The 21,651-nt window shown below is 53.9% G+C and overlaps 3 protein-coding genes across 5 annotated transcripts in view; 1 reads left to right on the top strand and 2 right to left on the bottom strand.

Annotated features, from left to right (window-relative positions):
• The first annotated feature begins 19 nt into the window (after positions 1–19).
• Positions 20–11,505, top strand: Ptrh1 (peptidyl-tRNA hydrolase 1 homolog). Of its 2 annotated transcripts, XR_001197579.3 has the most exons (6): positions 20–163; positions 617–836; positions 1,194–1,293; positions 1,462–1,507; positions 1,602–1,854; positions 10,883–11,505. XR_001197579.3 is itself a non-coding variant. In XM_005087534.4 (5 exons), the coding sequence occupies exons 1-5, from the start codon at positions 68–70 to the stop codon at positions 1,782–1,784; spliced, it is 645 nt and encodes a 214-aa protein (XP_005087591.3). In that variant the 5' UTR covers positions 20–67; the 3' UTR covers positions 1,785–2,061. The 2 variants fall into 2 exon arrangements, 1 of the variants encoding a protein (XP_005087591.3); XM_005087534.4 differs by lacking the exon at positions 10,883–11,505 and having other exon boundaries at positions 1,602–2,061.
• On the bottom strand, positions 1,851–9,784 carry Cfap157 (cilia and flagella associated protein 157). Its single transcript, XM_040735629.1, has 9 exons — positions 9,546–9,784; positions 5,139–5,410; positions 4,258–4,411; positions 3,675–3,942; positions 3,416–3,546; positions 3,081–3,231; positions 2,577–2,743; positions 2,304–2,496; positions 1,851–2,032 (listed from the first exon to the last, which is right to left on the bottom strand). Exons 1-9 carry the CDS (start codon positions 9,716–9,718, stop codon positions 1,961–1,963), a joined length of 1,581 nt encoding a protein of 526 aa, XP_040591563.1. The 5' UTR covers positions 9,719–9,784; the 3' UTR covers positions 1,851–1,960.
• A 1,432-nt stretch (positions 11,506–12,937) lies between the features above and the next one.
• Positions 12,938–21,651, bottom strand: part of Stxbp1 (syntaxin binding protein 1) — a 58,008-nt gene continuing 49,294 nt past the window's right edge. The window contains exons 19-20 of one of the 2 annotated variants that reach the window (XM_040735627.1): positions 20,806–20,931; positions 12,938–14,638 (exon numbers count right to left, since the gene is read on the bottom strand). In XM_040735627.1, the coding sequence (XP_040591561.1) occupies positions 20,822–20,931 (110 nt within the window). In that variant the 3' untranslated portion in view covers positions 12,938–14,638; positions 20,806–20,821. The remainder of the gene's footprint in view (positions 14,639–20,805; positions 20,932–21,651) is intronic. The other variant, XM_040735628.1, reaches the window with a different exon arrangement.

Here is a 21,651-nt window from a genome sequence, read left to right as displayed (position 1 = left end):
GCGACGCTATTGGCTTAGAGCTGCCTGACGTCGAGGGGGCGGGGTCCTGGCTGTGACTTGGGGCGGCATGCTGCGGCCCGGCCCTTTCCGCTCCGGGATGCGGCGGAGTTGGGCCTTGAGGCAGCGCGTTTCGGAGGCTCGGTTCTCCGGGAAGCGGTGGCTGGTGAGTGGGGCGCGGGTGACTACGCAGGGGTTCGGGGCTCGGCTCCGATGCTGCCCCGCCTCCCGGGTAAGCTCTCCCCTCGTCAGCCCCACCCCCTCCTTCATATTGGTTTTTAGGTTACGTTTGTGTTTGCACGCGCGCGGTGTGGAGGGCAGCTGGGGAGCGGGTTTGTCCCCTGCCATCACGTGGGCCCCGCGGGGCCGAGCCTAGGTTGTCAGTCAGGACAGCAAGTGCCCTTACCTTCTGAGCCGCGCTCCTTGTCCGTTTCTCTACTTAGCCAAGTAGGCGGCCGGCGCCAGACTTAGGCGTTCTGCTCCTGCATCAGGGCGCGGCACCCCCGGCTTTGTGGGGCCTCCCGGAGTCCCCCGCGCGCCCCTGCCCGTCCCCGGCGCCCCTCTCCGCGTCCCGAGCACTGTCCCGTGGGCGATAGGATTTCTGTGGTGTTGCCTGCAGGTGGCTGGCCTGGGGAACCATGGCATGCCTGGCACGCGGCACAGCGTGGGCATGGCAGTGCTGGGCCAGGTCGCGCGGCGCCTGGGAGTGGCGGAGAGCTGGGCTCGCGACCCTCGCTGCGCTGCTGACCTCGCCCTGGCCCCGCTTGGGGATGCCCAGCTGGTGCTGCTCAGGCCGCGACGCCTCATGAACATCAACGGGCACAGCGTGGCCCAAGCTGGTGAGTTGTGGGCTTCACAGAGAAGAGGGCCCCGGGGTCCAGAGAAGGGTTTCAACTGTGACATGTCCCTGGTGAGCCCCAGACTTGGGAGCCTCTGTCTTTCTCTTCTTTTCTTCTTTCTTCCTTTTCTTCCTTTTTGTCTAGACACTTTCTCTGTGAAACAGTCCTGGCTTCCTGAAACTCGCTCTGTAGACCAGGCTGGCCTCGAGCTCACAGAGATCCGCCTGCCTCTGCCTCCCGAGTGCTGGGATTAGAGGCGTGAGCCACCGCCTGGCTGAGAGCCTGTTTGTATATGGGGGGTCTTTGTGATCCCTCTCAGCAGACAGGTGGTAACTTCGGTGTTTTCCCTGTGCCAAGCGGAGCTGTTTGGGCTGACTGCGGAGGAGATCTACCTGGTACACGATGAGCTCGACAAGCCCCTGGGAAAACTGGCTCTGAAGCTGGGGGGCAGCGCAAGGTGAGGCTGGCATGTGCTCAGGTTCCGCTAGGGGTGCTGGCCTCTGTTGGGGTGGAGTAGGGCTGCCGAGCCTACCTCTGTGGGCTGGGCCGCTCTGAAGGAAGTCTGGGCGAGGGCAGGGAGGGGGCTGCCTCAGGAAGCACTGACTGCTCCTCATATCCCTTCAAGGGGCCACAATGGCGTCCGTTCCTGCATTAGCTGTCTGAAATCCAGTGTGAGTTTCCCCTTTCTGCCCTGGGTGGGGGTGGCCAGCATGGGTGTCAAATGAATCTCACCAAGGCGCCCTCATCCCTCTGGTACCCCCACAGGCAATGCCGAGGCTACGGGTAGGCATCGGACGCCCCACACACCCTAATATGATACCCGACCATGTCCTGGGCTGCTTCTCCCCTGAGGAGCAGGAGCTACTGTCCCCATTGCTGGATCAGGCCACCGACCTGCTTCTGGACCACATCCGTGCTCGAAGCCAGGAACCACCATCGGGCCTCTGACTCCAGCGGACATATCTACCTGTTAGACTGACCAGACACAGCCACAGAACTGCCATGACAGACACATGTGGTACCCACTGTTTTTATAACTTCTGGGTGGCCCCAGGCCACTTGCAGATTGAAGGAGGGATTGTAGCCACAACAGTCTATTTCTGTAGTGGCTTGGTCTCCGTGCACTACTTACGGTGTAGAAAAGGTTTAGGAAGACTGAACTTTCTGAATCTTCTGAGAGCACCAGATGGGTAGATCTGCAAGATTAAATGATGCTTGCTTGGGATCTGAAGCCTCCTTGGGGAGGGGGGCTAACCCCAAAGCCCATCCCTTACCAATGGGGTGGGGACAAAGGGCTGTAGCAGACCCTCTCCCGAGGGTAGCATAGCCTTAGCCTGTTTCTGTCAGGCCATTTTACAGGTGGGTCAGAGAGGTCCCAGCATATCCCTGAAGCCACCCAAGTCTACAGCATGGAAAAACTAGGGCCAGTTGTCAACTTGCTGTCCGCAGGGCCCCTGGCACTCCTACCTCGTTAGTGTTCTGTAGCTGGCAGATGCCCATCCGGCTGACATAGGAGAGAGACCTGAGGTCCTGGGGGTTGGGTGGGATGTGGACGCGGCGGGGCACCAGCCCGAGGTCGCCTGGCTTGTAGGTTGTGATGGCAGAGAGCTGCTGCAGCAGAGACGCAGCCGCTGTCCTGGATGTCTGGGCCCTGGTTTGGCTGTGGGAAGGGACCCAGGGTCATCACCTGATCCCCACAAGAGGAGGTTCTGAGAGAGGTGGGAGGGGCTACCCGCTCACCTCTCTTTGGGTGTACCCTGGGGACGCTTGTCCTGGTGGCAGCCCACGTCCAACTGTGGTTTGGAAACCATGGCTGAGCTGAGCAGAGCCAACAGCTGCTGCAGCATCTCCTTGCGCTGCAGTTGGAGCACGACATCAAAGTCGCCATCCTCTGCGTCTGTTCGCATCTGTTGGTGTGGTGTAAGATGGGGTGAACACCAGGGGCCCAGATACCCATCCCCCAAGTGACAGGATTAGAGGTGCGCACTGCCACACCCAGCCTTGTTATTTTAAGATGGAGTTGCCCGGGCTGGCCTTGGACTCAGTCTGTCGCCCCAGCCAGGTCTTGAATTTGTAATTCTCCTGCCTCAGCCTACTCAGTAGCTGGTATGATCAGACCCAACTCTTGAGAAAAGGAGTCTGGCCAGGAGCCCCTCAGGAAGGAGACTCTCTAAGCCTGGCCCTGGCGGGTCAACTTCTGTCCTTGGTCCCCTGGCCTCTTGGTGTCTCCTGCCACTTGCTCACCTGCACAATACTGTGTAGGAGGGAGGTGGCCTGGGCCAGGACTGCTTTCAGGCTCCCGTGAGCCTTCTGTTCCTCAGTCAGCTCCTGCTGTAGCCGGTTCAGCTCCGCCTGCTGCTTGCTCAGCTGCTGTTCCAGCTGCTCTTTCTCACCCCTGGTCCAGGACGAGAAGCCCACAGCTCGCCCCATCGCTTGGCCCTGGCCAGCGCCACCTCTTCTCCAGGCCCCGCCTTTTCTGTGCAGCCCATCTAAATCCAGGCTTCAACTTGTCTGACACACCACACCCTGAGGGGATTCCCTGGCAGGCTTCCACCTGCTTCCACTCAACTCAGGCTCACCTCAGGGTCTGGTTGTCCTTCTGCAGCTTCTGGAGGTTTTGCTCCATTTGGGACAGCAGGAGGCGCAGCTCCTCTGCCTCCTTCGTGCCCTGCCTCTGCTGGCGGCACTTCTCTGTCAGCATGAGGATGACCTGCAGCAGTGGGCAGGGGTCCGTGTGCAGACATAGGGTGGGACCCCTCACGGCACCCCCACCCAGGGCCTCACGACTTGGCATGGGGTCTGCCCTCGTTTCACACGAGGGAGGCATGGTGGTCATACCTTCTGGTGGCCTCTGCTGTTTCTGGCCATGATCTCTTGGGTGCTCTCCAGCAGCTCCACCTGTTGGTAGAGCTTGTCCTGGATGCCCCGGAGGTGCTCATTCTCTTGAAGCAGCTGCACACCTTGCTGAGACATCCAGGACAGCTGCAATGTCACATTGTTGTTCTCTAGGATGGCCCTCCTGGTTGTCTCCCACATCTGGTTAGTGGCCACCTTGCGGAACTCAGTGGCCACCAGGTTCACACGCTGGATGATCTCTTTCCTTAGCCTGACCAGGCGGGAGAGGTTGGAAGGAAGTCAAACAGTGGGTAGAAGTCTTGGTACCCCCTTTTTTGGGTGGGGATCTAAGAGTACCCAGGCTTTTTCCTCAGAGTCTGTGGGCCTTTGGAATTTGAACCATTGAAACACATTCTTAATAAATGATTAAAGTAACAAGAAGGGAGCTGGCTGGGAGCTTACTCTTTCTTCCTGTTCCCCAGTAAATCCCAGCCAGGGTTTTGGGGACAGTCTGGAGTCTACGATCCCCTTCTAGGAAGTGAGAGCTGGAGCCTGGTGTGTGGCCCCGCAGGTCCCCAGCGCCCACCTGTCCTTGTCCAGCACAGACTTCTTCTCCAGGTTGTACACGTAGTCCTTGTACTCGCTCTCCTGCCTCTGCAGCTGCTCCTCTAACATCAAGTACTTGTCCATGAGCTCCTCTTTCTGCAGCCGGAATTCTTCCAGGGCAGCCAGCTTTCCCCCTGCCATCGGGGCACAAGGCCGGTGAGCGGCCTCTGAGGGCCATGAGTGACCCTCGGTCTCAACCGTGCCCGTGTCTTCCTGCCCGTCTCTCCCCACACGTGTGCTTCCTGCTCCAACAGGACCAGGCTTTCCATGCTGGCCCTGCTCATACACGGCCACCCTTGGAGAGCCTTCCCACCCAGTCTACTATCCCAGCTTTGTCAGCCCATCTCCTCAAGATACCTCCCCACTTTTTTTTCTTTTTTTTTGTGGTTTTTCGAGACAGGGTTTCTCTGCGGCTTTAGAGGCTGTCCTGGAACTAGCTCTTGTAGACCAGGCTGGTCTCGAACTCACAGAGATCCGCCTGCCTCTGCCTCCCGAGTGCTGGGATTAAAGGCGTGCGCCACCAACGCCCAGCATTGATACCTCCCCACTTGAGAGTGACAGTGACAGCTGAATCTGAGCAGACAGCTCTCAGTGCCCTCTTCCAGATGGGTGGCAGAGATAAGATCCTCCATCTCTTTTGAAGCACTTCTCTATCTACAAGCTGGGGAAGAGGGACCATTTTTGGCCTTGGGATGCATGGACAATTAAGGCAGATAGCACTCAGTTGTTACTTCTCAAGGTGGCTGTGTTAGTCCCAATTCCCAGTGAGCCCCTGCCTCACTCAGGGACAGCTGTGGGCTTGGGCCTATGGCCTTCGGTGGCAAATTCACACAGGTGTGCTGACTGCCCTTGTCTCCTCACCTAGGGCAATGTTTTCTGTGGTGAGCTGGTCCTTGGTCTCCTGGAATTCGTGGCGCACTTGGGCCAGCTGTGCCTCAAAAGCATCCTTCTCCATCTCCTTTGCCAGCTGTAGGCTCTGCAGCTGGTCATTGAGGTCGGTGATCTCATCCACCCTCTGGTTGAGTGTGCGCTTGAGGAAGGCCACGATTTCTTTCTTGTTGTTGGCCAGCTGCTCGAACTCCTGGCGGAAGAGCTTCTCTTGCACAGCCAGCTCGTCCCACTTCCGCTGGTACCTGGAGTGGGGTGGAGGTGGGGTCAAGCCTGGACCTCCTTTTGTAAAGGGCCGCTTGAAGTTACGCGTGCCCGAATCCAGCCTCATGCACTAAAGTGCCTCACGCCTGGAGGCCTTGACATCAACCCGTGCTCCAGTCTGTATGCATGGGGGGGCGTGTGTGTGCACTTGACATCAACCCGTGCTCCAGTCTGTGTGCATGGGGGGGCGTGTGTGTGTGCACTTGACATCAACCCGTGCTCCAGTCTGTGTGCATGGGTGTGTGTGTGTGTGTGCACGGGGGTGCACTTGACATCAACCCGTGCTCCAGTCTGTGTGCATGGGTGTGTGTGTGTGTGTGTGTGTGTGCACGGGGGTGCACTTGACATCAACCCGTGCTCCAGTCTGTGTGCATGGGGGGGCGTGTGTGTGTGTGTATGCACTTGACATCAACCCGTGCTCCAGTCTGTGTGCATGGGGGGGTGTGTGTGTGTGTGCACTTGACATCAACCCGTGCTCTAGTCTGTGTACATGGGTGTGTGTGTGTGTGTGTGTGTGTGTGTGTGCACTTGACATCAACCCGTGCTCCAGTCTGTGTGCATGGGTGTGTGTGTGTGTGTGTGTGCACTTGACATCAACCCGTGCTCCAGTCTGTGTGCATGGGGGTGTGTGTGTGGGTGCACTTCCGTCTTCCACACACTCCAATGCATAGAAGCTGGAAGTCAACAGTGAGTGTCTTCTTTGGCCTCCACCTTTAGTTTGGGAGGCACAGTGTCTTGCTCAGTCTAAAGTGTAACAGTTTGACTAGGCTGGCTGGCTGGTGAGCTTCAGAGAGCCACTGGTCTCTCCCACTGACATCAGGGTTTTAGGGACTCATTGCCATGCCTGGCTTTCTCCAAGGCTTCTAGGGATCTGAACTCCATTTCTTCTGCTTGTGTGTCAGGTCATCTCCCCAGCCAGCATTTCAGCATTTTAGATTTATTACCTCACTCAGCTCACTCAAATGGTTTTTGTTGTTGTCAATGCTTATTTGTTTCTTTTTCTTTCTTTTTCTTTTTCTTTTTTTTTTTTTTTTGGTTTTGGAAACAGGGTTTTTCAGTAGTCCTGAAATTTGCTTTTTAGACCAGGTTGGCCTTGAACTCACAGAGATAGATCCTCCTGCCTCTGCCTCCCGAGTGCTGGGATTAAAGGCGTGCGCCACTACGACCAGTTATGTCACACAAATTAAGTTCTGTAGGGACTGAGTCTACTCTGCTCACAGTGGTATCGGATGTCCCCACCTGTCTCTGTTTGTAGGAGGTATGCATTTGTCCTTAGTGGCAAAGACAAGGAAACTGAGGCTCAGAAAGATGAAACCAGAAAGTGGCTGGGTGGTGGTGGCGCACACCTTTAATCCCAGCACTCGGGAGGCAGAGGCAGGCGGATCTCCGAGAGTTCGAGGCCAGCATGGTCTACAGAGTGAGTTTCAGGACAGCCAGGGCTGCACAGAAAAACCTTGTCTCAACCCACCCCCCCCAAAAAAAAACCAGAAACTAGAAAGTGATAAGACTAGAACTTGAATTCAAGTGGATCTGACCTGAAAGCTAAGACTTTTACCCATAATGTCTGTCCCTACAGTCAGCCCACTCAGCTGGCTCAGCCCCTTCTGCACTTGGCACCCCCACCTCTGGGTCTCAGGGTCTCAGCTTAGCAGATATTAATCACTCAATAACTATGTGGTAAATGTGTTTTTCCCGACACATTCCATCTGTTGTTAGGTCAAGGGGCATTTGTAAGTTTAAGAATACTATGTTTACTGATTTCAAATGGGAAAACTAAAGCTGTTGTACTCATAGGTGTCTTTTGAATGAGTTCTGTGTAAAGGCACCTCAGGGTATGGGTGCCTGTGTGGGGAGAAAAGGCCACAGGAGTCAGGGAGGCCAGGGTTGTCACCCTGCTTCTGCCTCCTCCTGAGCCTCAGTAACGCTGGCTGCACTTCTCCTCTGGGACTGGTATGCAGCAGGGAACATAGGGCTTCCTGAGTCCACAGACTCAGCACTGCCTGTGGTCTTCTGCGGCGCCACTTATGAGCAGGGCTGCCTTATATTTTGCTGATATGTTTATTACAGATTCATGGTATTCATGCATATGTGCATATTCACATGTGTGTGGAGGCCAGAGGCTGACATTTGCTGAGATCCCCCCAATGCCAACCCATTTTACAGATAAGGAAAGTGAGGTTCTCTACCTTATATTGAAGCAGGTTTCCTACTGGAACTAAGAGTCAGGAGTTCACCAGTCTAGCTGGTTTGCTCTAGGGGATCCTTTATCCCTGCCTCCCAGACTCTGAGATTACAGGTGGGCACCACACCTCCCCATTTCTGTGGGTGCTGGGAATTAAAATTCTAGTTCTCACATCTGAGTGGCAGGTGTGTTAGTTGCTGAGCTATCTTCCACTTATCTTTTTAATGGGGTGGGGCTCTGGGACTGGGCAGGAGCTTTATAACTGTTGGCAAGTTTGCCTTTCTTTTTTCATATTTCTGGTTTTTCTTTTTTTTGGGGGGGCGGGGGTTGAGACAGGGTTTCTCTGCAGCTTTGGAGGCTGTCCTGGAAGTAGTTCTTGTAGACAAGGCTGGTCTGGAACTCACAGAGATCCACCTGCCTCCCAAGTGCTGGTATTAAAGGCATGCACCACCACTGCCTGGCCTATTTCTGGTTTTTCAAGACAGGGTTTCTCTGTTTAGCCTTGGCTGTCCTGGAACTTGCTCTGTTAGACCAGACTGGCTTCAAACTCAGAGATCCGCCTCTTTTTGTCTACCCTGTGTGCCAGAATTAAAGGCATGTACCACCACCCACTGCCCAGAGCTTTTGTTCTTTTGAGACAGGGTCTTTCCTATAGTCCAGGCTGGCCTGGAAATTATGGGGTGACCAGGCTGGCCTTGAATTTAGAACAAACCTGCCTCCATCTTCCAAGTGCTGAGACTGTAGGTATGTACCACTGTCCCCAGGTTAGAAACTGTATCTTTACATTCTTTTTTGTTTGTTTTTCAGGACAGGGTTTCTCTGTGGCTTTGGAGCCTGTCCTGTCTACCTTTTGTAGACCAGGCTAGTCTCAAACTCACAGAGATCCACCTGCCTCTGCCTCCCGAGTGCTGGGATTAAAGGTGTGCGCCACCACCGCCCGGCCTTTGCAGACATTCTTAACGTATTTGACTTATTGGCTGTGTATGTGCGTGCATGCGTGTGGGTGGCTGGGCACAAGTGGAGGTCAGAGGACAGCCGCTGCAGTTGGTCTCACGTCACCATGTGGGTCCTGGGGATGAGTGACAAGTGCCCCTGAGCCATCTCACCCGCCTTAAAAACCAGTTTTAAAGTAGGAAAGAAAGGATGAACAAATGCAGTGTCTCTGGTTGAATGTTAGGAGGGTCTTTCTGAGATCTCTGTCACATACAAACTCAGCCCTAAGAGGGAATGCCCCTTGTAGGAAAACTCCCTTCGTTAGTTCCCACTTAGGGACTTGTAGTGGTTCACACTTGTAGTCTCAGCACTTGGAAGGCTGAAGCAGTGGGGGGATGGGCAGGCTAGCCTGGACTACAGACTAAAACCTTGTCTCTAAAACACAGTAAATACACCTAGAGAAGCAACCTCAGTCTAGAGAAACACCCTGGGTCTTGGCATAAGGAAATAGGGAATGGGCGACCTCCCTGGCCACCAGGGGGAGCCATTTCTAGTTTAGCCTATTGATTAAACTAATAATGCTTAAGATCCATTCTGAGCCTGGTGGTGGTGCAGGTCTTTAATCCCAAAACTCAGGGAGGCTGAGGCAGGTGGATATGTGAGTTCCAGACCAGCCTGGTCTACAGAGCGAGTTCCAGGACAGCCAGGGCTTCACAGAGAAACCCGTCTCAAGAAACAACAACAACAAAAAAAACCAAACCACCAAACAAAAAGGTCCCATTCTGCTTGGGGTGGCAGGTCGACCGTGGATGGAGATGCTAATTAGCCATGTGTTCCCCAAGACCTGGGAGCTGTGAAGTGTGGGGAGATCCATTCACCACTTACACACTGCTCACTTGAGGAAATGGACAGGGCCTGATCATCCCACAGGAAGCCAGAGCCCGCATCTAAGCCTGTGTGGGTTCTGGCCTGGCACACTAGCATCCCTGCCGCCCACCCACCGGGCCAGCCGGTCCTCCAGGTCCTGGATCTGTTTGTGGTAGAATTCCTTCAGCTCCTCCACCACGGTGGACTCCGGGGACTTCAGGGCGGCACTCACGTCCTTTCTGCCCCCTTTCTTCCTCTTGCCTTCAAACTCCTTGAGGCCTTTGTTCAGCTTCTTTTTGGGAGCCATGGCTGATAGCAGCCACCTTTTCAAGTCCCCTTTAAGAAGCCAGGTGGTTGCTATGGAAGTTGGTTTCATACATAGCAACAGTCTGACAGAGTGAGGCTGCCTGTTAAAGGGCCGCTGTCCCCTTCTGGACAGGGAGTCTGTGTCTGGCCTGGGCCTAGCCCTTCACAGCAGGATGGCAGGCTCTTGGGTACAAGTTTGGGCTCCAGGAAGACCTTTCCTTTCCCTACATGGAAATAAAGATGTGGTAAATTAATTACAATCATCAAGAGCTCTAGAAATCACTAGCCTGCCACTTCGGCACTTTGTGCTAATCAGCAGATGGAGGTCCAGTCGGGTGGACCAGAACAAACCCACACACACGCCCACCCCCTGTGGCTAGGATGCACCTCCCCTAGACCTTCAGGGACATACACACATTTCATATTGGGGGTGGGGCCTCACAGGCTGGAGCCTTGGTTTCCCTAAGGCTCAGTGGCAGGGTCCATCCTGTCCATTGCTACCCCAGGCAAAGTTCTTTCTGTAGCTTTGGTCTTGGCTACAGCATGGTAGGGAGACAAAGCCCCTGGGGTTGAGGAAGCAGCGTACAGGCAAGGGATGGGGACGGTAGGAATCCAGCTGGCAGATGCCCTAGCCGGCCCCTCGGGGCTCTACCCTTTCAGCACTGGGTCGTCTCACATTGGGCTTTTTCATTCATGAGTCTGCTCTTTAGTCCCCAAGCATTCTGACTCCATGGAGTGAATGCCTGGTGTCACACATGCTCACTTGTAATCTCAGCTTCTTGAGGGTAGGGGCAGGAGGAACATAAGTTCAAGGTCAACCTGGGCAACTCACTGAGGCTCTGTCTCAAAATAAGAAAACATGGGCCAGTAATATGGGTCACTGGCTTAAAGTGCTTGCTGCACATGCCTGATGAGCTGAGTTCTATGCCCAGAACCCATGGGGGAAGGAGAAAATTGAGACCTAAAGTTACTCTCTGACCTCACATGCATACCACAGGTAAGAAAGAGCACGTGAGCACAGCCCTCAAAACAGGAAGAGGCTAAAGGGCCACTCCCGTTGTGAGGCACAGGTGACCCGGGGAGAAGGAATAGACGGTATTTATTTACTCTGCTTCAACAGTTACTTGGTGTAGGAGTCAAGTCCCTGAATTGCATCTTATTCCAGGCATTCTGGCGACGGTACACACTGACTGGCTGACGTCTTCCGGGAGTGAGTGTTGTGAAGCCCTGAAGTCTTGCCGGAGCTGGGTGGGATGTGCTACAGGACTGCCCTTCAAGCCAAATTGCCGCTGTCTTCGAGAGTGGGCCTGCTTGCAAAGATCATCTGGGCTGAGCTTGTTGACTGTTGACCTTCCCTCACAGAGGGGAAGCTGGGGAGGTGTGACTTGACCCGCCTGGGCTCCAGCCCCCCTTCCCAAGCAGCTGTATGCAATTCTGCTCTAACTGCACGTGGCCTCAGGGTCTTGGGAAGGGGCTGTGTACATAGGCTGAGGAAGACTAGGCGAAGGGCTCCATCTATGTGGCCCTGGGGAAGTCATCCATCCCATTTCCGGTGAGACTGCTTTGGGTTTCTCCATGCTCCCATTTGTAACCCCTCTCTCAGGCTCTGAGTAGGCTTAAGAAACTCATGGGTTCCCTGGGGACCTTTGGAATCAAACTTTGGTTTGTCATTGGTACCTTAGTGAGGTGGGTAGTTGTTGCCTCACCCCTACCACCACCCTGGGCAAAAATGCTTGATACATGTGAAGATCTCCAAATTAGCCTTGAATTGAAACATTCCTGCATGCAGTGAAGGTGTCATTTTCTGTTACTGACCGGGACAATGTTCACAGAGGTGTATTTAGTGACTTAAAACCACACTTGTATATATGGAGGCTTTGCCTGCTTGCCTGGGTGCAGCCCCATGGGTGCCAGAAGGGAGTCAGATCCCTGGTGGTGGTGACTCACCCTGTGCGTGCTGGGAATCAAGCGCCAGCTCTTAGAACAGGAGGTGCCCTTAACTGCGAGCCATCTTCCCATACTGATCGGCTGCTTCTCATTGTGTTTTGTGATGCTGGCATGAAGTCTGAGGTGTCACGCGCCAGGCAAGTGTTCGGTCTGACTTCAGACCCAATTTTTACATTCTTATAGTCTTGAAACAGGGTCTCACTGAGGCTGACCTTGAACTAGGCAGCCCTAGAATTAAAATTCTCCTGTCTCGGCTTCTTTTTTTTTTTTTTTTTTTTTTTTTTTTTGGTTTTTACGAGACAGGGTTTGTCTGTATTGTTTTGGAGGCTGTCGGTCCAGCCCAGCCTCGAACTCACAGAGATCCGCCCGCCTCTGCCTCCTGAGTGCTGGGATTAAAGGCATGCGCCACCACCGCCCGGCTCTGTCCCAGCTTCTTAAACAGCTGGGATGTTAAGCCTGTGCCACTAGGTCTGGCTTAGTCAGCTGCTGCCGGAGGTCCAGGGGCCTGGCACTTCACGGCTGATGGCTGGAGCTTGTGAGAGGAGTTTGCTGTGAGCGGCTGAGGCAGGAAGAAGCCAGGCTTGACTACAGAAAGCCCTCTGGCAAGAACCCAGTACCCTGATAACCCAGTCACTTCCCTCAGCCTTCGCCAGGACTGCCACACTGACAGTCCAGCTCCCGGCACGGGAACGTCCAGGGACAAGCCATATCTAGACCTCAGCAGGAAGGATTTAATGAGCCCATGGCTCTGTGCCGTGAGTCCTCAGCTTCTCAGTAACATTGACCTGGTCACAGGCCACTGCCGGCTTCCAATTGGAGGAAGCCCTTCATACACGTGGGCCGGGGCGGGGCAGTGACATCAATGGAGGGACCAACATCTCAGGGCCCTGAACACACCAGGACTACAGGGCCTGCAGCGTCTGAGGCAGAGGCATTCTAGAAAGAGCAGCTCACCTCACGTCTAGGCAGGTCCTCATTTACCGTTACGTATGTTGCCTTGGCTGGACCTGGAACTCATGTGGAACTAGCTGGCTGAGCTCAGAGATCCTTCTGCCTCTGCGTCCTAAGTGCTGGGACTAAAGGTGAGTGTTACCATAGCCACGAAGGCAGCATCCTGCTGCCTGAGACTGGAGTCAAGTTTTGTCCCTAAAAGGGAGACAGGGACAGGTGTGATGCAATTCGAGCCAGCAGACCCAAGGCGCGGCTGTGGCGTGGCCAGCCTCTGTAGCTCCCAGAGTAAAGCCAGCTCTGCAGTGGGCCTGGGCACCACGAGTGAGCGATGATGTCTTTATTAGACTCGAATGCTGCAGTACAGGACGGTACAAAGTGGTACACGGTTGTGCTTCCATACTTAAACACCGAGATTTGAGAATTTCAAGTTAACAAGTTTCAAGACAGACTAGCTTTTTTTTAAATATCCTTTTGAGAAATTATTTATATAAATAACATACAGGAAACCCCACGTGTTCAACAAACAAGGTCCTGAAGCATGAGCATCGCTTGACCAGAGGGAAGGGACAGAAGCGGCTACACGAGAAATCAACCAGCGCTGCTGCTATGGTTGGGTCCTCAGGAAGAAAGGTCCCTGGGGGCAGAGGGCAGGGCAGGACTAAGAACTGCTGAGAGGAGGGGACTCTAGAGCCGGGGAGGGGGAAGGGCACAGGTCACTTGCGGAGGAGGAAGGCATACACCACATTTGCGAAGACAGCACAAGACACACTAACACACAAATCTGCGGGAGCGAGGGAGGGGCAGGGGCTGGGCTGGGGACGTTTTTGTGACTTCCACTGTCTGTATGTTTCATGACTTCAGCAGCAGAGTGAGTGGCCTGCTCAGAGCTGCCGTGTCCTGAGGATGGAGGCCATCCTTCCAGCATCTGCTTCGGAATTTCCTGCTTTATAGCTAGCTACGTTTTATACAGCGACGATTTTAATACAAAGAATAAAGTGATCATTTTTCTCATACAACACAATGACATATGACTGTACCTTACACAAAATAAGATTGATGAAGTATCTTAAACTCCGACTGATGTTGCTCGCAGAGTGGAGACAAGATTAGCAGGGCCCCCGTTCCTCAGGCCTACAACCCTTCTATTGGAAAACACCCTTGACCAGAGTACCAAATCCATGCCTTCCAGTCCAGTCCTGACCCTTGCCCTCTGTCGAGGCTGACCTGTTCAAGTGAACCCTGGGGAAAGAAGGTGGCTTCTCTTGCAGAACTGAGGGTGCTAGGCATGCCGATTCAGATGGAAGGACTTAAATGAGGTTACAGCACTGTGGACACGGGCAGGGGAATAGTGCCAGGCTTTGGCAACAACACTGGCTGGCGCCCAGACTGGCTTCCTGTGGCCACCCTAAGCCCCCACCCACAGCTGCAACACTGGGCCAAGAAGAGGTCAGTTCCATTCTGCATGAGGACAGGCAGTGAGAGGGACTAGGGAGAGAAAGAGATCCCTTCCTCAGTGTGGAATATCTGGGGACAGACACAATTCCCAACAAGAACAGAAATGAACCCGAACAAGCTTTGAGAAACACACACACATCTACCTTTCCATACTCAAGCACGGTGCGCACGCGGCATAGGGCTATGTACAGGTCACAGGGGCTTATATAGGAGAGTCCACTCAGTCTAGAGTTCTGACGCTTCTGCATGTCACCTTCTTGTGGGATACGTACAGAAGATAATCACTTTTAAAAAACAACACATTACTCTCTTGCTTTTCAAAGGACAAGATAGGATGTCGTCACACAGGAGAAGAACTCAGCGTGGCAACGGGGTGGCCAGGGCGTGCAGGGCTGGGGAGGCGGCAGAGTAACCGAGGCGTTGCGCTGGGGGGCTGCAGAGCACTGTGGGACGGGAGCCAGGGTTTTGGAGGGCGGCTTATGTTTTTAACTGCTTATTTCTTCCTCTGTTTTATTCAGCTTCTTCAGCGTGTCCAGCAGTTTCTGTGGGGTGAGAATGTGCGTGGATCCTGGGAAGGCAGAGAAGACAGTGAGCTCACTCACCTACTGCAGCCCGAGGCTTCTCCCCGATTCTCCATCCCACAACCCTCGTCTGGGCCCAGTGGAAGCCGGGAGGGGGTGGGGATGGAACCCTTGGGCCCTGTCAGAGTAGACTTAGGCATTTAGGCTCAGCAGGGTCCCAGGCTGGACCTAGGAACCGCCTCTCAATCAGAGTCCAGTGCCAGTTGATGGCAGCCGTACTTTAATATCTCTTGAAGTTGAGGTGAGGCCAGGAAGAGGCATTTTAAATATGGCAAGGGGCAGTGGCTAAGGGGAAAGGCCGGTAGGCATCTCTATATGGAGAGAATGGTGCCTGCTGGGCCCAGGGACCCACTGACGTCTGGGAGCCGGCATGTCGATGCTGGCATGGTGGGGACCTCAGGTGCGAGAGGGAAAGGGCAGGGACCTGAGGCCTTACCTTGTGGAGACCTGCATTGTAAGAGATTAAAAATGCTTGCAAAAGTTTAAGCTAATGGAACCAGATATACTTCTAGAGCGAAGGTAAAAACGATACAAATAAAAACATTGAAAAATGAAGGCCTTTTCATAGAGATGTGGGTGCAGTAAAATGACGCGTGGGCTGAGTGGTCTGGACATGGGCTTAATCAAACAGAATGGCGGTGACGGTGGCGTGAGCATGGAGCGCGCATGCACGCAGCAGTGGGTGCAAAGCAGGGTCCTGGCGGGACAGGAGAACTGAACGAGAGATCCGTCCTTGAAAATGTGCCTCCCTGGGGCCTGGGAGCCACAGGCCTCTGCGGGAGAGGGGAGCTGAGACCCTCCCGACTGCCATTCCAAGGGCAGGCACTGGAGCTTGGTGCCTGTGCCTCTGGCCATCACTTGCTCAGTGACCTGGAAGCTGTCTGGTCATTCTGGACCAGCAGACAAGCAACACTCTGAGAGGCATCTACCAGTGTCCTGTCCCTGCCTGCATTCACTGTTCTGATGAGGAGTCCGCCCCTGGCTGTGTCCCAAGTGTTCTCCCTGCGCTGGGGGCCTTGTAATTTAAGGCTGTTTTGTTACCACAGTTCCTTAAGCAGAATGGATGCGCTATCAGGACTGCCTCAGGTTTTTATACGGGCCCTTCCTGCTAAAGCATGCCGGCTTCGGTGAGCTTCCTAGGGGCCCTGAGGCAGCAGGAGCCAGTGCCAGAAGGGAAGGCCTTCCAGATCTCCACTCCATCCAGCCCAGCTGCACGCAGTGAGGCGTGCTCAGGCTTCCTAAAGCCAACCCACAGCACACTGGCCAGAGAGGGCCCTGTTCTCCATCCTGGACAGTGGTCCAGGAAACTGCTCTGATCAGAGGCCTGTTCTAAAGTGCACCCTGACTGCTTACACGGGCATTCAGACCTTCAGGGAGGTCAGAGAGTCAGGAACTTACCCTCTAGAATTTCCCGATACGAGCTCATTCCTAACCATTGGACATTGCTAGTGTTTACAGAAGAACAAGTGTAAAACCAAATCTGGGAGAGCCCGCCCACGAGGCCAGGTCGCCCAAAGCCAGTTCCTGACAGCCTGCAATCTGGGCACTCAGTACTGCAGATGGAGATGGTACCATCAAGACTGCAAAGTGGGCCACACAGCCATGAGCTGCACCTCGCAGTGCGTCTCGTGTTGGTCCCTAAGAGGTTAGCTATGCTGGCTTCTACTTACGAATTCTGAGACACTCTTTTAGCCCGCACAACTGGCGATTATGGAAGGCCAGCAGTGGCCTCCAAAGAGGAAGCTGAGGCCCAGTCAAATGCCCGTCTCATGCTTCTAAGCTTGGGTGATGGTCCTCTCGATTAAGGGCTCCCTGGAGCTTCCTGGGAAAGATACCAACCCTTCTTTGCTAGGTGTTGGTGGCGCACGCCTTTAATCCCAGCACTCAGGAGGCAGAGGCAGAGGCAGGTGGATCTCTGTGAGTTTGAGGACTGCCTGGTCTTCAAAGAAAGTTCTAGGACAGCCTCCAAAGTCACAGAGAAACCCTGTCATTAAAAAAAAAAAAGAAACCAACCCTCTTTTTTTTTTTTTAAGACAGGGTTTGTCTATGCAGTCCTGGCTATCCTGGAACTAGCCCTGTAGACCAGAAGGCTGGCCTCAAACAGAGATGCACTGGTCTCTGCCTCCCAAGTGCTGGGACTAAACGTGTATGTCAGCACCACCAGCTAAAAGGAGTCATCAGAGGGACATACAAAGAGGCTTGTAAGTCAGAACCAACAGCCCAACACAGAGCACAGCAAAATGAACTATAATATAAGCACGCACAAAACTTACAAGTGACATGCGCACTACATAGGGCTAATGTAGCTAATAGTTCTCTCCTTTGGCTTTCTTTTTTTTTTTTTTCATTTTTCGAGACAGGGTTTCTCTGTGTAGCTCTGGCTGTCCTGGAACTCACTCTGTAGACCAGGCTGGCCTTGAACTCACATTGATCCACCTGTCTCTGCCTCCATAGTGCTGGGATCAAAGGCATATGCTACCACTGCCTGGCTGTTTTTATTTTTTTAATTATTTTTATGTATGTGAGTGTTTTGCCTTTATGTGTGTCAGGGCATCGTATCTGTTCCTGGTACTCAATCCACTGGGTCTCCATGACTGGAGTTAGACAGTTGTGAGCTGCTGTGAGGGTCCTGGAATTTGAACCCAGATCCTCTAAGCAGCAGCCAGGGCTCCTAGGCATCAAGCCATTTCTACAGCCCCTCTTTCATTTGTCTTGATGGCTTCCTGGCCATCTTCTTGTGATTGGCACTACTGGCCTACATCATCAAGGTAAGAATGTAAAATTCAAATCAGGAGATGCCACTCCTGGGCAGTGTGGAAGGATGACGTCACTCCTGGGCAGTGTGGAGGGATGGCGTCACTCCTGGGCAGTGTGGAGGGATGACATCACTCCTGGGCAGTGTGAAGGGATGATGTCACTCCTGGGCAGTGTGGAGGGATGATGTCATGGGCAGTGTGGAGGGATGATGTCATGGGCAGTGTGGAGGGATGACATCACTCCTGGGCAGTGTGGAGGGATGGCGTCACTCCTGGGCAGTGTGGAGGGATGATGTCATGGGCAGTGTGGAGGGATGATGTCATGGGCAGTGTGGAGGGATGATGTCATGGGCAGTGTGGAGGGATGATGTCATGGGCAGTGTGGAGGGATGATGTCATGGGCAGTGTGGAGGGATGATGTCATGGGCAGTGTGGAGGGATGATGTCATGGGCAGTGTGGAGGGATGATGTCACTCCTGGGCAGTGTGGAGGGATGATGTCACTCCTGGGCAGTGTGGAGGGATGATGTCACTCCTGGGCAGTGTGGAGGGATGATGTCATGGGCAGTGTGGAGGGATGACGTCACTCCTGGGCAGTGTGGAGGGATGATGTCACTCCTGGGCAGTGTAAAGGGATGACTAGAGGGAGCTAAGCCAGGCTTAGGGGTTCTGCAATGGTCAGCTGCCTTGGGGACTGGAGAGAGAGAAGCTAGGAAGACAAGGCAAGGCACTGTCTCCTGGGGACCTCCCTTGTGGCGGGGCCTCATAATTAGCTCTTGTCAGTCTTTCATTGAACTGCAAGACCCTGAATTATGGCAGGGAGACTTTTTAGTAATTGTGAAAGCTTGGCCTTAGCTGAGGCTTGCTCCCAACCAGCTCTTACCACTTAAATTAACCGTTTATATTAATCTATGTTCTATCACATGACTTGTTCCCTGACCTCAGTACTATAAGTCTGCTTTCTGCCACATTAAACCAAGCAGAAGGCCCCTTAGGCAAGTGAGGAGGACAGAGACACATTTACAAAAAGATGATCCCAACACCAAGCTACAGCATCGAGGCTCTCCAGGGTTCACACGATTCTGTCTGTCCACCCACATGGCTACAGCAGGAGGGACGAGGACTTTCCCTGGCCTCTGGCCTCTCTGGTGGCTTGCTATTGCTTCATCTCTCTGCTTCCTTGTATGCACAGGCATTTAAATTTTATTTATTTTTGGGACAGGGTCTCAGTCTGTGGCCCTGACTGTCCTTGAACTTTCATATAAATCAGGGTGGCTTTAAACTTGCACAGGTCCGCCTGCCTCTGCCTCCCAAGTGCTAGGATTAAAGTTGTGTGACGCCATACCCTGCTTATTTATTTAGCTTTTAGATACACTCTGCCTTGAACTTGAGACCCTTGTGCCTCAGTTTCCCGAGGCAAGGCTGACAGAAGGGCAGCTTGCTGCTGCTTGACCTCCCACTGACCTATTTTCCAGAGAAAAGGGAACACGGGAGGATGGAGAGGACGCCCAGGGCCATGGCCAACTCCCCTTTCCTTGGCTCAGAGCTGTTGTCCTGGAGATAATGTCCCTCTGCTGAGGGAAAGGGGGACAAATGGAGTAGCCTACTATTTCTTCTTATAACAGGAAACCCCACCAAAGCAAGCCAGTTTCTGGTGGTATCTGGTCCTGCTTTGGAAGAGTCACACCCCTGAGATCCGCCAGAAGGACAGAGGTGTGACTTGAGGCCTGCATCGGCCTACTGAATTAGACTGCTCCAGGGAGCCTTGGCACACTGACCCAGCCTCCCTGTGCTCCTATTCTGTGCAGGCAATGTGAGTGACCAACTCGGCCACCCAGTCCTGGCTACCCGTGCAGGTCTCTTGCTACTGTTCACTGGCCACTCCAACTTGCTGACTTACTGGGTCACACGCCAATTTATGGTAAAAGGACATTTTTGGGCCCATGACAAAACAGGACTGAACATCAAGGACTGACTAACACAGGAGGTTTCCAACACACTTAAAAGATGGCCAGGGAGAAGGGACGAGGAGGGTATAGAAGAGTCTGGTAGGACAGTTACTCCCCAGGAACAAGCTTAGGGTGTCAAGAAGGGATTTATTTCTCTTGAGGGCTCTAGACCTGACTAAGAAGCCTCAGTGAGAGAGATGTGACTGTTCAACTCTAAAAGATCCGGCACTAACATAAAAGCAGTTTCTTCCTCCCTCTCTTTCTTCTCTTCCAAGCCTCACTCAAGGTAGTCCAGCACTAGGTTACATCCCGGCCCGCTTTTTACTTTTAAAAAAGTTTCACTTGCCGGGCGTTGGTGGCGCACGCCTTTAATCCCAGCACTCGGGAGGCAGAGGCAGGCGGATCTCTGTGAGTTCGAGGCCAGCCTGGTTTACAAGAGCTAGTTCCAGGACAACCTCCAAAGCCACAGAGAAACCCTGTCTCGAAAAAAACAAAAACAAAAAAAAGTTTCACTTTAATTATGCGCAAGCATGTGAGTTATGTGCTCATACACGCAGGTGCCCACGGAGGTCAAAGACATCAGATCTCTTGGAGTTGGAGCCACGGGTGGCTGTGAGCTGCTGTGTGGGTGCTGGGGACAGAGTCTGGGTCCACTGCAAGAACAGCAGGAGTTCTTAACCACTGAGCCGTGTCTGCAGCCTTCTTTTTACTGTTTGAGAACAGTCCTGTCAAATTTCCCAGCTGGCCTTTGGCTCACTCCGCCCGCCCGCCGAGGAGCTGGGTTCACAGCCTGCCCCACCAGACTGAGTTAACGAGGGCAAGAGGGCAGTTTCTGTAGACAGCACGTGTAATGAGCAGTGGTGTCTGTCACTAAGCCTACAGCAGCAGGAGGGGGCATCCCTCCACACCGACGCCCTCAAAGTGCCTATCCTGAGTAAAGATGTCCATCCCGCTGCCTCTCACTGGCCTGGAGTCCCCTCTGCTGCTCCCTGCCACTCCTTTGTCACCCGTAGGTGCCACGGGCACCTCTCAAGTGTCGGCCCTGTACACACGGCCACCCTGAACGCCACTGGCCTTACTCTCAAGCACACACGCCCACCCTGCGGGAGCCTACATTTCACTCTGGGCAGCAGGCTTGGGCGCCACGCCTCAGACATCCCTCAACTCCAGGAGCAACCACACAGTTACTGTCCCTCGGTTCCACCCCGGTGGCCGGCAGCTGTCTGACTGTGCGGCATTCACCCAGGGCTTGAGTGAGTGGGCGGGTGGAGCCCAGGGTGTGAAGGCTGGACACATTTTCAATCGGCGTTAAGAACTGCAAGCATTTTCTTGGAGAAAGAAAAACCAAAGAAATGAACAGAAAAAAAGAGAGAAAAAGAAAGAGTGACGGGATAACCAAAGAAAGCCCTTCAGAGTGGAAGAGTTTCTTTCTGTAATAAGCCGCCTTTACTTTGTTTCTTTGGCTCTCACTCCATTGTTGGAGCCTGATCCTCAAAAGATACCCTAGAGGACTCCCTGAAGTCGGGGTGTCTCAGGTCCATGAGGAATTTGGTGGGAGTGAGAATGTGAGTAGAACCTGTGGGAGAATAGAGGCCAGCTGAACAGAGGCACCTGGACATGCCACCGGAGGCCCCAGCGCCCGCAGCCAGAGAGGCACTGAGGGGCGAGGCATGCGCAGGCGCATGCGCACACACACCCATGCAGGGAGCAAGGCGTTGGCATGCATGGAGCATGGGAGGCCACGCGGTGAACGGTGGCGGTCTGTGGGAAGCCCCTCCAGGGACCCTCGTGGGCAGCTCTCTGTCCCTGGGTCTCTACCCTCCCCCTGCACAGGGAACCTTAGGAAGGCTCATCCCAAAGCCTGGCTGTGCCGGCTGCTGGCCGGGGAAGCTGAGCCCAGGTCCTCTAACGCATGCATGCAGCACACATGCAAGCAGGAGCAGGGAACACGCACGGGGCCTACGTCACAGACAGAAAAGCAGGCACAGGAACTAGACCGCGGGTGCCTGCGGGAGCGGGGAGGGTGTGCCGTCTTCCCACCCGGTGTGTGGAGGTGACAGCCCCTTCGTGCCTGTCTCGGTGAACCCACAAGCAGCTGTGTCACTGCTGTGTCACTGCTCTAAGGAGTCTGCTTGCTCTCGACAGCTTGGGGGTGCTGTGAGTTGGTCATCCAAATTGGATCAATGGGAAGTGACATTGTTGAGATGCCTGCACCTGTGAGCTGAGGGAAGCCTTGCTGGCTGGCAGCTAAGGGCCGCCTCTCCCACAGTCCACAGGTAAATGGCCCACGTGGCCC

This window comes from Mesocricetus auratus, unplaced genomic scaffold, assembly GCF_017639785.1.
Source record: "Mesocricetus auratus isolate SY011 unplaced genomic scaffold, BCM_Maur_2.0 Super-Scaffold_100047, whole genome shotgun sequence".
In the NCBI taxonomy this organism is placed as follows: domain Eukaryota; kingdom Metazoa; phylum Chordata; class Mammalia; order Rodentia; family Cricetidae; genus Mesocricetus; species Mesocricetus auratus.
This window is presented reverse-complemented; position numbering and strand designations above follow the sequence as displayed.